Genomic DNA, 16,724 nt, shown 5'->3' on the forward strand with positions numbered 1-16,724 from the left:
AATTTTATAAATACAGAATATAATTAAATATATTTTATTTATATTAATTAAATATAAATAGAATAGTAATATTTTAATAAAAAACAATTACAATAATTTTTTATTTGTACATTATAATTACATTATAATTTATAATAATTTATGATTCTTTTTTTTTTTTTTATTAAAAAGTCATATATAATTTTTAAAAAATATTTAAGAACTATAATTACATAAAATCATAAAAATTTATGATTATTAAATTTAATTTTATTTTACATGAATCAATATAAAATTTTTTTTAAATACTTAATATCTAAAAATAACAATATTACATATATATAAAAATATATTTTATTGATAATCAGTTTACTTAATATCAATTTATTTGAACATGCCGTTCAATAGTTGAAGTCGAAATATCAAGTTGTTTGAAATCTAATTATTAATATTAAAGAAATTGTTTCTTTATTTTGTGGATTTATAGAAAAATAAATAATAAATAACGTTAAAATGCATGACGCTTATGAAGAAACATCAATATTAAATATATCTGTTCAAATAGAGTCTATGGCTGCGTATGGTACGAAATACATAACCTTCAATAACTAAATGTTTTTAATTCTAAATCTATAGTTTTATGCAAATATTTCTTTTTTTTTTATATGTAAAATTTTTTTTGTTGCTTTTTCGAAAAATGAATTTAAAGTTATTTAAATTTTTATTTCTAATATTATTTTGTATAAATATCTAAGTATAGTGAATAATAATAAAATATTATAGATGATAATTTATTAATTGGAACAAGAGAAGGTCATCTTCTTATGTATAATGTACCTTCTGTATCAGACGATAATCATAAATTAGAATTATTACGTCATAGTAAAAATTTTAACAAAAAGCGTATTACACAAATAGATGTTATACCAGAATATAATTTGCTAATAATTTTAACAGGTATTTTTATTAATTAATTTTTAAAATTAAGAGTAGAATATATAATTTATCATATCTCTTTGTAGATAATATAATATGTGTTCATGATTTAAACTCTTTAAACTTTCAACAATTATATCAGTTACAAAAAACTCGTGGTGCTACATTGTTCAGTTTAGACATAAAACCAAATCAAATCATAAATGGTGAAAAACACACAATTGTACACTTATGTGTTGTTGTGAAACGTAAGCTACAGTTATATAAATCAAAAGGAAAAAAATTTGAGACATTTAATGATCTTGAATTAACTGTGCCAGATATACCACGTGAATTATCTTGGTATCATATTATATTTTATGTAGAATAATTTGTTTGTAATAATTTATTATTTAATTATATATAAAAAAAATATGTTTTAATTATTTCAAAGGTGTGGTGAAACATTAGTTTTGGGTTTTCGTGGATTATCATATACAATATTAGATTTAAATGGAAAAACTAAAGAGTTATTTCCAACTGGAAAATCTCCTGAACCAAGTGTTACAAAATTATCTGATAATTCTTTTGTGTTGGGAAAAGATTCTCAATCATTTGTTATGGATACTAGAGGGGAATTAATTCAGCATAATCCAGTAAAATGGTCTGATACACCAAGTGCAATAGGTATAAAATATATATAATTAGTTAATATTAATTAATTAAGAATTATATATGATTTTTTTTTGAATATGCAATGATATGCAAATATTATATAAATTGAATTATTTTAGCTTGGGATGATCCTTATCTACTTGGAATTGTACATGATAGATTAGAAGTATATACTACAGAAGGTTGTTTGCACATACAAACAATAAAGGATTTAAACAAAGCTAGGCTTATATATAGATGTAAACAAGGAAAAGTTTTTGTTGCATCAATTAGTCATGTTTGGTGTGTGAGAGCAATTGATGTAACACACCAAATTAGAACATTACTTGAACAAACTCAATTTCAATTGGCATTAAAATTAACTGTATGTTAATAACATATTTTATTGTTTTTTTTTTCATTCTAGTATTTAGTCTAATTTTAATATAAAATTTTTTGTTATTTTAGAGTTTGTCAGATATATCTGAGGAGGAAAAAGTGAAACAAATATATAAAATTCAAACTTTATATGCTCATCATCTATTCCGTAGTAAAAGATTTCAAGAAGCAATGGACCAATTTTTAAAAATAGGAACAGATCCATATGAAGTAATTATGTTATTTCCTGATTTAGTTACACCATCTAGTAATAATCCTGAAGTCAGTGATCCAACATTACCTAAACTTCAAGATCATGATTTGGAAAAAGGTCTACGTGCATTAATAGTTTTTCTTACTGAAGTTAGACACAAATTAATGGGAGATTCAAAAGCCAAGGATAAAGATAATATCAAAGAAAAATCTCTGATAGAAGGGAAAAAAAATATGACAGCAGTAGCCACAGAACAGCTATTAAAAATAATAGATACAACTTTATTAAAATGTTATTTGCAGGTAATTTATAACAATAATAAATAGCTATAATTTCAATCATTTATGCAATCATGTTTATGCAATTATAATTTATAAAAATTTTTTATAGACCACTGATGCATTAGTAGCACCGTTACTCAGGTTAAATCACTGTCATTTGGCAGAAGCTGAAAAAACTTTATTAATGCATCAAAAATATCCTGAACTTATTATATTATATCAAACTAAAGGACAACACAGAAAAGCATTAGAACTTCTTGAAAAACATGCAAAAGAAAATGATTCTAGTCTAAAAGGTACTGCAAGAACAATACAATATTTGCAGCACCTTGGTAAAGATTATATAGATTTAATTTTAAAATTTGCTGGTTGGGTCTTGAATGAAGATCCAGAACAAGGACTTCGAATTTTTATAGAAGATATACAGGTAATGTATATTGGATAATATTTTTTGTAGGTTTTTATAATATATTTTTTATAAATTGCGTTTATAATTCTAGGAAGTCGAACAATTACCAAGAGCAAAAGTGTTGGATTATCTTCTTCGTTGTCATAAGGATTTAGTTATAACATATTTAGAACATGTAGTACATGTTTGGGAAGATACTAATCTTTTGTTCCATAATGTTTTAATACATCAATATAAAGAAAAATGTTTAGCATGTATGAGTGAAAATGCTACACCAGCCGAAAAACAAACAGCTCAATATATTAGGCAAAAATTACAACAATTTTTACAAAAATCTGAGCATTATATGCCTGAAACAGTATTAGTTCATTTTCCATTCGATAATTTATTCGAAGAACGCGCAATTATTCTTGAACGACTTGCACGTCATCAGCAAGTTATTTCAATATATATTAGTCTTCTTAATGATGTACCAAAAGCAATTGAGTATTGTAATAAAGTATACACTAGATATCAAAGTAGGTATTAGCTTAAATATTAAAAAGTATTTATTTATTATTATATAATTATATTATTATTATAAATATATACAATTATTTTATTTTTATATGAAGAAAATGCAGATAAACAAAAACAATCTAATGGAGCTGATGAAGTTTATGTAATGCTTATTCAACAATTATTGAAACCTGATGATAAAGAAAATTTGATGGCAGGTAAAATTTTATCATATCCAATATAATATTCATTTTAAAATAATGAATAGTACATATTTATATCAGGGTGTAGTTCAGAAATTCAAAAAACAGCACAGCCCGATTTGGAAATGGCGCTTCGATTGCTCGAAGAACACGCAGCGAAGATAGATCCTTTAAAGGCATTAGAAATTCTACCTGATAATGTTTCTATAGGTAGAATAAGGCATTTTTTAGAAGTCAGTTTACAGGAAAAATTGAATGCTAAACGAAGAATACAAGTCTTAAAAGGTTTGCTTTATGCTGAACACTTGCAAGTACAAGAACAACGTATGCATTATGAATCACAAAGCGTTCTTATGACAGAATTTAACATATGTCCAGTCTGTAAAAAAAGATTCGGTAATCAGAGGTTAGTATTCAATATATCTTTTATCAATATTGACTGATAATGTCATCATATAAATAAATTGAAATATAAATTATTTTTCAGTGCATTTGCGAGATATCCGAATGGTGATATTGTACATTATTCATGTCAAGATCGTAAAGCATAACTTATATGTGTATTATAATTTAAATATATTTATATTAAGTAATGTAAAATGTACATTATGATGTACTTCTGCCATGTTATATGTATAAATATATACATTTTCCATTATTTTTCTATTTATATTTACTGTGATATGTTCTTAATTTATTTTTATTATAATATTACTTTATGTTAGAAAAAATTAAAAAAAGATTTAATTGTATATATTTATATATTTATATACATTTATATACATTTGTTATTCTTGAAACAAATTATAATTAAAGACTTTTTATTTTTTATCCTTTAATTGAAAAATATTGTATAAAATTAATATCAATTAATATCAATTATAAGAAAATAATAATTCGTAATAAAAATATAAATATAATTATTTATATTATATGCACTTATTCTTATTTACATGACTTCATTGTCAATTTAATTTTTCTTGAATATTTAAAATGAGTTATATTTTTAATAAACTTTTGTTTTAAAATTTTTATAATAATGATTAACAGTAAGGATGGGGCGTGCCCGGTCCAGAATGTGGGTAAACGGGACTAGTGATGTCATAAGCTATCTTGTATTCCTACGCCGGTTGTTACAAGGCAGGTATAAGTGTAGCCGTAATCACATACGTTTTGATCATTTAAATCCATTTAAAAAATATATAAATTAGTTATCTTTTTATGCTAATAAGATAATTTTATTTATTTTTATAATAAAATATTATTGTCAATTAAAAAATTATGCATTTATATATAAACAATATATATCATATAAAATAAAATAAATATTTCTATCGTTTCAATAAAATTTGATAGAAATATTTTTGTATTTTAAACATTATTGCACAAAAATTTTTAATATTTATAGAATTTTTATAGAATTATAAAAATATATATATAAGAAAAATATTTTTCAAAAATAACAATCATTTTGTCGGATATTTTATCGATCATGGATTGTTTTTTTTTTTTTTTAAATATAATAGAAAATTATATTTACTCGTATTAAATAATATATATAGATATGTTTTATGTTAAACAATTTATATTATTAAAATATATTTTTATGCATTTTTGCAAATAGTGTACAACAATCATATCGTTGTAATACATTTTTGATAAATAATTAAATAACTTTTTTTTAAATATTAAAAATATTTTATGAAATTACCAATTTGCTGCAGATGTTCATAATGTTACGCTTATGTTTCATTGGTGGATCAAAATTGGGACTAGCTACGCTGGCGTAGGTCGACGCCGTATGCGCTCAGTCAGTTGCGCGCTGGTCGAATGTGTGGATGGATTTGTGTGGATCGTTATCGGTGGTTTTTGGTGTACATCGGCTGGTTTTTATGCGAGTATTGGAATAAAACGGTGTTGCAGGGTATCCTTACGAGAAGGTAGGTACATGGTTTCTTTTGGTTTCTGTTCGAAAACGCAAAAGTAATTGAATTGTACAATCGGTTGTCTCGTGACGGCTTAGACTTTACAGATAAAAATGGCGTGTACCGCCTTAGCTTCTCTGATTTCTCTTTACTTCTGGATTATTATACAGCATTTCATTACATATATCTTTGACAGCGCTCGAACGGCATTCATATTCTTTTGGTACGTGAGATCGTTTGTCATTTATCGTAATTGTTTTATTTCTTATAAGTCTTTGATCAAATGCGGCATTGATTCTAACAACGAATCTGTGTTCATTATACGATTAAATAATGTAATGTTCTTTTGTTTTATCTCATCGATAGGATTATTTATAATTTTTTATTTGCGTATAATTAGTTTTATGGTACGATAAATTTATACTATTATCATATTATTATTATATTTTCTGGAATTAACTTTTGTGTTTTCGAGTTATGTTCATTTATAGCGCTTTAATTTCCGCTATATGGTGTTTTCTGAACAGTTTTATTCACCTGTCAAGACGACCTATCTATTGGTGACCTAATTTTCTCTACTGAAAATCTGTCAAGTATTTGAATACCGTTGTGTAAAATTGAATGTTTTTTTCATCTTATCATCGATTAAAAATAAATTTTTACAGTGTTTTATAAATATGTGACATAATATAAAGTAAAAAAAGGGTTTTACGAATATATATTATTGTTTGAAAATATAGTCATCGTACTTTTGTTCGTTTTTAATTATTTTAAGTTCTTAAAATTTCATTCTATCTTATATTGAAAAATAATTTCTAGGAAAAGCTAAACGAAAGATAATCTAATCTTAATCGCTTTAAAATATATATACAACATGTATATATTATTTTATCTTGATAATTCTATAGATATTTAATTATGATCTTTTCTTATAGGACTTATGTCAAAATAATTCTTATATATATTTTAATATAAAAATTGTAAACATATATCTAAAAATATATATATATATATATATATATATATATATATATATATATATATATAATTATATATAAATATAGCGATGAATAATTTTTATTTATATTGATTTGGTTTCAATATTAATAAAAGTGACTTAATTACATATCATAGTTCTTTAATTAATTTAATACGTTATACGTTTGTCATTTTCTTTTGTGCAAATCGATTTCGTCATCACCGAAACTGATGCTGAGTCATTGTCAAAAATTGTTAAATTGATGATAAAATGTCATAAATTATTATGTATACGATATTAGAATAAAAAGTCACTACATTTAAATTATTCTAGTCAGATTTTAAAAATAAAATTTATATGTTTATATTTGTTTTTACATTCACGATATTTGAAAACATTTTGATATTTGAAAGTAAATTTCAAAATAGTTTGATTTACTAGTTTGATTCTCATAACATTCGTAAGTTTTGTTTATAAAATTTATATATAAATTAATATACACAAATTGAAGGATTAAAAATAGAAAAAAGTTATAATAATCGTTTGATAATTTTTTTTTTTGCGAATCACTGATTCTTTTTTGTTCTCGTTCGATGTTATGTTTACAGTTACGTCACCGTTGCCGGGCTTGGGCGTGTGCACGTCTTTGGAATAAATTAATAAATTAGTGTCGTGCCGATCGCTCCTTCCGGGTCGCGTTTTTGGCGACATCTATCCGTTTCATTCAAATCATAACAATGTATGTCAAAATACCATCTACTGCATACAAGTTAAAAATATAATAATATCTATAGAATTAAATTTCTTTTCTTATTGTAGAAAAATTATATTACAATTTCTATTACAAAAATATATAATATAAAAAAAATTATATTAGGGAAAAGCATAAATTACATATCATTTTCAGGAATATACAAATATACAAATCAATCATGTAAAAATTAAATATATCAAAAGTTTAAGTTTGTTTTATATATAATTTATATAATTTTTTTTTATTTTTGATATTTACTATATTTTCCATGATTGTTTGGAAACTTAAATTTTGAAACTTGTAATTTTTTGTAACGATTTCAGAGGCATTTATTGCAGAAAACTTTACTTTGTGTCCAAGAAATCGTTGAATATTCATATATATTCATAAATGATATGCAAAGATTTAATATTTTTTTTTTTATTCTTATGTTTCTTTACGTTATGTAAATACAAGTATAATTTTATCTATAAATATAAATATATATTTTATTTATATATGCCGTAATTATAAATATTTATTGCATTGTTAAATTCTTGAAGAAGATAGATTACATTACTTTCTTTTAAAAATATTCGCACAACATTTTAAATGTTTCTGCTCTAATTAGCGTATCCATATTTATATGTATATATATTATGCGCCATAGGGAAACGATATTGCAGCATAATATGTAATAAATACATCCCATAATAATATATTATAGAGATATTGAATCGTGCTAATTATCCAATTTTCCAATTTTCTTTTATCTATAACGCGTTTCATACAATACATATTATGCATAAATATTGTTATTATTTTTGTTATAATTATATTTTCAATTTTTTTTTTTAATTACATCATTATCATTTTCTCACTCACTCAGAGAAATATAATCGTGTGAAAATTAGAAAGATTACGAATGAAACATATATTACGTTTTAAGTCCTGTAACATATATAACATTTTTTTTGTTTGATTTATTATATCGTACACAAAACATATAATTCTATATAACATTACTGATGTATGTTAAAAAAATTGTATAATTATTTTCAGCTATTTATCATTCGTCGTTGTTGAAGCTTTTGCTTTTACTTTTTTTTTTCTTTTCTTTTTTTTTTTTATCATTAGAAGAAACTAGTTCTTGAGATAAGTAACTTGCCAACCAAGTTACTTCGAAGCTTGTATCGCGTGATCGATTAATTGACCGACGTCAAATTTGTTAATTGAAACGAATATAAAATGGCGTCTATGTCTTATAAGAGGAAATATTGCTTTCTTATTCGACGAGACGCTTTTTCAATTCTTTACGTTGCGCTTGTCGGGACGGATGAATCACAGGTAGCGTATTTATAAACGAGGAAACTTTTCATTTTGCAGGGACCGAATTAAGTGAAGATATCCGTTTTAAAAATAATCGAAAAAAGTATTTTCTGTCAATGAATATATATATAAAAATATTTTATATCGTATCGACGAAACGAACGCTTGACAAATGTATTTAAAATTTTATCAAGCATTTTTTATTTATTGCATGATAAAATAAAATTGAAAAAATGTGCATTGGAAAATTTTAGAAATAGAAATCGCTGTAATCCCACAAAATTTTCAATCTTTGAATATCAATTTTATTCTAAGAATTATACAATTTTCTTAAAAAAGAAAAGAAGTAAACATAAGTAAACATATATCTTTATATCATTCATTATTTGATATATATATATATATATATATATATATAATAATTCCATGGATTTCACTTTTCTCTAGTTATATTCTAGTTACATTCTACTCGAAGTGGTGTATTACCGAATCCGACATAGAAATTTTTGGTCGGTGATTTAAGTGGTAAACGATGCGTTGTAACACGTTCGAGTAAATGACGGAGGTATCCAAGTCGGCCGACAGCAGATTAACGTAAATGCGGACGTGACGTATTTCGTGTACAACGGCCGACTAGCTATGCCCTATGCACCAGCCTCTGTAGCCTTAATCGACGCTTTTTTTTCGGCCTTCGTGTTCCATATACTTATTCGTCCCGAAATATACGCTGTATAAACCTCTGCCCTTGGAATTTCCTATTCACCAAAATATATATATAGGAGAGAAGCGAAGAATTTTATCATTCGTGCATTGGAATATTAGAATAGATTAAAAACGTTTATTCAATTATATTTTTACGATAAAAACTCTCCATTTTAGGATTTTTGAAACGTATCAAAGTATTTTAAAAAATGTGTTCGATCATGCGAGTGTTTGAAGATGATCGTTAAATCATCGGAATTTCTTTTCATTAACCTCAACGGAATTCAAAGGAAATGTAAATCTGATCGAAGATCACAATTGTAAATGAAATGTTAGGTTAGGTTAGATTTTTTTTATTTAATCTTGTGACGACAATCATTGAATTATTCGAATTTATTCGAATTAATCACGCAATCAGGAAAGTTTTGTCGTCTTTTTGTGGCGATAAAAAAAGAAAAAAAGAAAGATGTAAATTATTTAAAATAATTTTTAATTCCAATGAAAGAGAGAGAGATAGAAAAAATTGTATTATTACTAATTATAAAACAATTATTTGCGCAGCTGTTTGTTTCTTTCAATTTTTACATACGAACGTTTCGAAATTGAATGTAATAGTTACTCGTTCGAATGAATGAAAACTAAAATAACCGTGACAACGCATTATAATGGAATATTACGTGGATTAGAAACTATATATGTGCGTTGTATCAACTCAAAAACAATTGAAAAAAAAGAAAAAAAAACTAGCGAGCGAATACTAAAGGAAGGGTTATTAAGAATCTGTGTCGATTAAACAAAGAACAGGCTAAAGTTGTTGTATATGATATTTCCTGGCGGATCGGAGATTATTGGTTTACTCGGATCTGAAATTCTTTGGCACCCGGCGTGCTTTTCTATTTATCGAGGATGACTCGGCGTGCAGCATCGAAAGGTCAAAAACCTGCAAACTTGCGGGGATTCAGAAAAGCAGATTCAATCCGCATCGCATTCGTGCAAACACGAGATCGATAAATAGAGTCATTCCATGGGTTTTATGCTAACGATTTCTTAATAGAGAACGCCACTAAACGAAGATATTTCGAGATATAATTATATCTTTTAGAAGTGATGATTCTTTTGAAATTTCGATTTTTGAAAAATTATATTTCATTTAATTAAATAATATTCCATTTAAGAAAAAGTTATAGTTTAAGCGATGAAGAAATTTTTCTCCAATTAACAATCTTCAATAAATAAATTTCCTTTTTCGCAATTTTTCGCAATTTTTGTTTCTTCAAATTATCTTAAATACAAAATCCGTGTGTATTTGTAATAAATTAACTAGCAGGTGATTAGACATTGAGAGATTTGAACATTTAATTCGATTCATGATCCATAAATAAATATTCGATAAAAATAATGAAAATAGGATCGAATTTCAAAATACATTTTCCCATATTTTCCCTTTTCAACCTTGTTCCACAAATTAATTAAGAAAAGTTATTACACGATATTGACTCTTATCCGTATCCTATTTACACGATTTTCGAGTCGATGCATAGCCCAGTCTTCCTCTTAACCCCATTAGCGAATGGATCCCTCCTCCGGGTCGGATAAAGTCACATTGTGGACGGCCTTCTCTTCTGGAGCCAGAGATGCTGAAAATCAGGTCATTCCGCGCCTACCTCGATTTTCGTCGCCCCATTGTCTCTCTTTAGATATCTTAGTTAGATAGTCTCGTGGCAACTAGTCACGTTTAATTAATTGTTCTTTCAATTCGAAGTTTAATTTACGCCTTCGTTATAAAATCGAACGTATATTTTCTATTATTTCCGTTGCGAATAATTTCATCGTTGTTTTTTCCCATTTTATTTATTTCGAGTCAACGTCGATTCAAAATGATCATACTTTCTCTTCTTCTTTTTTTTTTCAAGAAAGTACGTTCAGTACAGTACTCTAACCACGAGTACGTTATAAGGGTACTCGTCAAGTGGTAGTACTCCCTTTGGGATTGTTGTACGCAAGTTCAGAGAAGATATGTATATATCTTAACTGTACGTAGTGGCACTCCAAAAAACGATCGATACGAATACAATAACCATCTACCTTTTCGTTTTCTCTCTCCTTTCTTCGTTTATTTGTTCTATCTTTTTTTTTTTTTCTTCGATTGACATCCATTCACGAGAGAGTAATTATTCTCTTTCATTTATATTTACATTCTCTCGTTTGATTGATTGGAAAAATATACACGTGTTCCAATTGCATCGATATTTTTTTCTCTTCACAAACTTTTTTTCTCTAAATTAATAAGAAGATTTAATCAACAAACTGATCGAGAAATTATTAAATTTTAATAATCGTAACGATATTCGAATTAAAGAAAATATATTTCTAAATAAAAGCGCGATGCGATAAAAATATTGCGATAAAATTAAATATCGGTGAAAAAAGAATCGTAGTAAAAATCTATTTTTGATAATCGATTGTATATTCCAATGATTTGTGAAGACAAGTTGAAAGATAGGAACAAGAAATATTTAATTATTTTCGTCAATTTTATATCCGTGGATATTGGCAAAGGAGAGGATAGGTTACGATCGGAGCACAGGGTATAATATAATACACCTATATCGTGAACATTGGCGCCACGGTGACTCCGGTGGAAAATCAATAGCCTGACGCTGTGTTCGTGACGAGTTCATCTTACCTTCGGTGTCGAGTCGGTATATCGTGCTCTTTTGTGCACTGCATCGAATACACGTACAGGTACACGTACATCTGGTGGATATACAATCACCCGCCTCGAGAGGGGTTTTAATGTACACGGAAAGCCGATTGGATTAATTCTATATATAAATTTATGTATATATATGTATTTTTATATTTTATATATATATATGGACTTATGATGTTCTCGGATGAATTCATTCTTTTCCTCGATTCGATAATCGTGTTATTGTAATCATTTCGTCTAGGCAATGAACTTTCGAGCGAATGTGAGAATAGCTTTGACCGAAGAGAGAAAGGTCACGAAGCTTTTTTTTTTCGAGTCAAGGTGAAGGCGAAGCTGAAGAAAGGAAAAGGAAGAAAAATTCTTGATGATATAATTTAATTTACTAAGGAAAAAAAACTCCTTTTCCTGCGTAATAATAATCATTTACGTGTATCTGTATTCGAAATAATAAAATAATTATACAAGATAATAATATATAATTTTACGAGATTGATGGAACTTTAACCTAAAATAATTTTATGGACACGCGTTAGCAATTGTAAATTAAGAAAAATTCTAATGGATAATTTCAAAGGAGTTGAGGATTGAGAATCGGTCGAAAACCGGAAAAAGGTGAAATTTTAAGACGAAGAAAAAAACTTTAAGGTTTAGAGAGACTAGAAGCGTTTGTTGGAAAAGTGTCTACTCGCAAATCGATATGCGCGAAGACTACAAAACGTTGCGGAATTGTGAAGAATTCACAGTGTAGAAGGCTTTGCTTTCTCGCGTCAAAAGGACAAAGAGCTTCACTGTTTTCGTTTCTGTCTCTTCCAACTGTTTTCGCGCAACTAACTAGGACAGTGGCTCCCTCGTCTCCCGGCAGTTTAAAGTTGGAACTCGCGAATGAGTTGTTACCGTACTTCGTACTTCGAATGCTTCAAACGGTAAACATATAAAAGTTTGACCTTCGAGGAGGTCGAACCGCAATGTTTTGAAACGTCGTCTTTTTGTCGTCGAAAGAAGGAGAAATATAGCATAGAATCTTGATATCTTTCGCCACGAATCAATTCTCTCGCGAATTAGAATAGAACGAGCAAAAGGTTAATCTTCCTCACCGTGTCATTCACTTTTGTGATTCATTTCACTCCGCCCACTCTCGGTCGGCTCTCGAGGCAGAATTAATCTTTATACCCTTGCTGCTCTACCCGTGTAGTCGAAACGGTTTCTCTTCCCTTCTGCTTTCTGGCAATGCTCATTAAAACCATGCCTCCCGTAATTGCTCTTAATTTACCGTAAGTGTCCGACAGACACTTGGAGTATGCCATTCATTCTTACGTCGCTTTACTCTTCCGTCTCTTCGATCCATTCAGATCGAGTTTTGTAAATCGGGCCGATCGAGAATCTCGATCGGACAATCTACCGGGTGACTCGAAAAATTTTAATTGCCGCTTATTTTCATATGCGAATAACGTGATCTTCTCTTCGTCGTTCCTTATCGGGAAAAATCGATAAGTTTATCGTAAGCGTATCTTACGATCTGTGAAATAACTCAATATTTGGATAAATGGATAACGGAGGGCAAAGTTTCCTTCTAAACAACAGGAAAATATAAACGTATTCGTAGCTTCGTTTCGTCCTACTATCGATTCGAGGAAAGCGTGTATTTACTCGCGAAAAGGAAGGCGGGTATAAGATTAGTTGATGAATGTTGGCGTAGACGGTTTGTTGAAATTCGAAAGTGCGTTCTACAGACGTATCCCGAGGCATCCATGACCCCAGCCTCGCTCGCCTCAGAAATCAAAAGGTTGAGCAACTGAGAGGAGGAGGAGGAGGAGGAGGAGGAGGAGGAGGAGGAGGAGGAGGCAGTTATCTTCTTCTTCTTCTTCTTTTTCTTCTTCTTTTTCTCTATGGTTATTTGCATAGAAACATAGTACATAGAGACGGAATTTTTTTTCGTTAAAGGGTATCGATGTCGTCCTAGGTGTTCTCTCTTTCTTGGCTGAAACTGGCAATGTCACCGCTTCCACAGCGAAATGTCGCCGTGAAATAACGATGCCCGTATCCACTTACTGTGGTTTTCCTTGAGTTTTTGCACGGCTGTCCGCGCGATATATTAGCCGTGTGCACTTGCTCTCGGAGCAAGATGAACGTTGAAGGATTTTGGACCGAGAACAGAAATTCTCTGGATCGCAATACATTCTCTCGGATATTGGAAAATACTCGAAAAAACAATATTTTCTCGATAAGCGGTTCCCAGAAGCCTGATGGATCAATATTTGGGCCTAATATTAGAAGTAAAATTTGTTTAATCCTAAAACTTTCTCTCTCTCTCTCTAATATATATATATATATATTTATTTTTTAAAAAAGAAATATTCTACCTTACCGACCGTGAATTTGTGAATCGACGAACGTGTTGAAAAATCTGGAAGATTAATTTCGCGAAGGCGTACGAAAGTGCAATTCTTCGATGCCACGAACGCGTGACTAATTCTAGATACGTTCAGAATAATACACTACAGAAGTTATTCCCGGAACAGTAAATAAAGATTGTGCAACAGCGTAACCGCGCATATATTTCGCGTAGAACTAGCGGTGAACCAATTAAACGTAATCGTATATCTATCGTGTAATAGAAATAGCATGGTGGAAGAAAACGATGAATGGAAACGAAAGAAGCAGAAAAACGAATCTCCCTCTCTCTCTCTCTCTCTCTCTCTCTCAATTCATTCATTCGATTTTTTATCTTCGTATGCAAGAAAGCTTTTCGTTTAATTTTTTTTCGTTTAATTTATGATAAAAAATTCGAAAAGAAGGAAAAAAAAAAAAAAACACGGCGATCGAACATCTCTGGATATCTTCGGCGATTTTTAGATTTAGATGTAAGATAGAGATGCGTCAAAATCCCGTTGCTTGCTTACTTACCAACAGAGCAGAGGATATCAATATACGTCGAAGGAATGAATAAAACATATCGTGGACATGATTTCATCGCCTCGATCGAGCAAATTGACTTTTATAGGATATCGCCGATTGAAATTGCATAATCGAGAGTATTGAGCGCAAATGAAGCGTGATGATAAGAATTCAGTTCAGGTTCTTTTTCTTGCCGGAGTCGAGTTGAAAAAATTCCTTTATTCTTTTGCCACGGTCTCTGATACGGCTCGTTTATTTTCTTTTTCTTTTTCTTTTTTTTTTTTTTTTTTTTTTTTTCTCTTTTTACAATTACACGATATTACTTAGGTAATTTTTTTTGGATTGTTGCCATTGTTTCTTTGGATCGCAAATATTTTAAGTGATTTAAATAATTTTGACGAATATATTGGTTATCGATACAAGCAAGATTTTTAATATCGAAGATTATTGAAATGGGGTGAAAGAAAGTGGAGAAACTTTTAAGGCTTTGGGTATGTTTGAAGATTTCACAAAATTGTGTTGAATATGCACTATGAAATCAAAATTTGGAGAGTTACAGTTTGAGGAGAGATTATTGGTTTAGGAACTGTTTGCTAGTCGTTTAGACCGTCCAGTTTGCTTGGACATCATACAACTAAAAAAGATTAAAGATGTTGATTTAGATCTTCTGTATTAACACCATTTCCATCCATTGTTTATCAAAATCGAGCTTCGATTTCAATGCGAATTTATTTTAAGAAGCAGAGAGCATACCTTTCTTCTCTCCAAAAATTATTCGTTTAAAAATATTTAACAATTCGAGTACAAGTTTCGAAAAATATTAGAAATAATATTACATTATTTCTACGTAATAATATTACATAGTTTTAACTCTTTAATTCTCGAGACAAGCGATAATTTATATCAAACACGCTCGATTTAATCGTGTTATTTCACGATTTCGCTCGATTATCGTATTTTCATTGAATGAAAAAAAAAAGGAAAAAAAAAAAAAAACGCGAGAGGTGTTTTTATCGAAATCTCTTGAAAGTTCGATATTATATTTATCAGATATATACTGCACGATATATCGTATTAAGTAAGGCTAATAAAAAAAAGTCTTATCTTATCTTCGATCGTTACGTCAGAGATACGTCTGGCGATCGCGAGGAGAGAGAGAGAGGATTTTGAGGAAAGAAACGTTACACAGCTTATTGTCAAGTGCACGTACACCGTTTATTCTGTATCGTAGTCGTGGACACAACTCGTTGCCTTGCGTATACGTAATGAGAACGTGTGTGGGATTCGTGCGATTACATCATGCGAATGATGTCACACGTGCGAAATATGCGCCAATGGCGTCGCATACGCCATGGACGTTACAAACGGATGAATATATACCGTTCGTTCGTCCCGGCTCTTCTCTTCGTATCCTTAAATCGTTCCTTCCTGATACCGTGATCCGTAATTGAAACAATTTGGCTATTGTTACGTAGGTATCTCGTGTCATCGAATGGGCACGATGTAATAATATATGTAAAGCATATATATATGAAAATTTTTACTTTCTAAAGGGGGATAAGAAAGAGAAAATTAGGATTGGAACGCTTATTCGATTTATTGTGGATGATATAGATTATGGGTCAGGTGAAATTTTTACTATTAAAGGGAAGTAAGAAAAATATAAGTATATTAATCAGAGAATTTTTTTAAAAAATTGAAACATTTTGGATAAAGTATTGTTATCGAACGAACATGTTTATAGTAATGTAATAAGAGCGGATGAAATTTTTGTTCGCTAAAAGAGAAAAAGGAAATTAGAATTGGATGGGAAACGCTTAATTGAATTATTGTGGTTATGTAATATGGTAATTCAGATCGTTTGAAATTTTTACCATTAAAGGGAAGTGAGGAAACTGTAAAGAATAATTATTTATT

At 28.9% G+C, this 16,724-nt stretch overlaps 2 protein-coding genes across 15 annotated transcripts in view; both read left to right on the forward strand.

Moving 5' to 3' along the window:
- The first annotated feature begins 350 nt into the window (after nucleotides 1-350).
- LOC409186 (vam6/Vps39-like protein) lies at nucleotides 351-4,201 on the forward strand. Of its 5 annotated transcripts, none has more exons than XR_410900.2 (11): nucleotides 351-562; nucleotides 763-936; nucleotides 1,002-1,257; nucleotides 1,349-1,581; nucleotides 1,689-1,933; nucleotides 2,017-2,442; nucleotides 2,531-2,848; nucleotides 2,922-3,348; nucleotides 3,445-3,546; nucleotides 3,620-3,937; nucleotides 4,019-4,201. XR_410900.2 is itself a non-coding variant. In XM_392710.6 (11 exons), exons 1-11 carry the CDS (start codon nucleotides 493-495, stop codon nucleotides 4,080-4,082), a joined length of 2,640 nt encoding a protein of 879 aa, XP_392710.3. In that variant the 5' UTR covers nucleotides 351-492; the 3' UTR covers nucleotides 4,083-4,201. The 5 variants fall into 5 exon arrangements, 3 of the variants coding, with proteins under 3 accessions (XP_392710.3, XP_016769446.1, XP_006567461.1); XR_003305338.1 differs by having other exon boundaries at nucleotides 3,445-3,542; XM_392710.6 differs by having other exon boundaries at nucleotides 3,613-3,937.
- Nucleotides 4,202-5,317: 1,116 nt separating this feature from the next.
- Nucleotides 5,318-16,724, forward strand: part of LOC411744 (spectrin beta chain) — a 29,682-nt gene continuing 18,275 nt past the window's right edge. For all 10 annotated transcript variants that reach the window (XR_003305321.1, XR_003305325.1, XR_003305323.1 and 7 more), the window contains exon 1: nucleotides 5,318-5,471. The gene's annotated coding sequence lies outside the window, so the exon portion shown is untranslated. The remainder of the gene's footprint in view (nucleotides 5,472-16,724) is intronic.

This window comes from Apis mellifera, linkage group LG9, assembly GCF_003254395.2.
Source record: "Apis mellifera strain DH4 linkage group LG9, Amel_HAv3.1, whole genome shotgun sequence".
Classification (NCBI taxonomy): domain Eukaryota; kingdom Metazoa; phylum Arthropoda; class Insecta; order Hymenoptera; family Apidae; genus Apis; species Apis mellifera.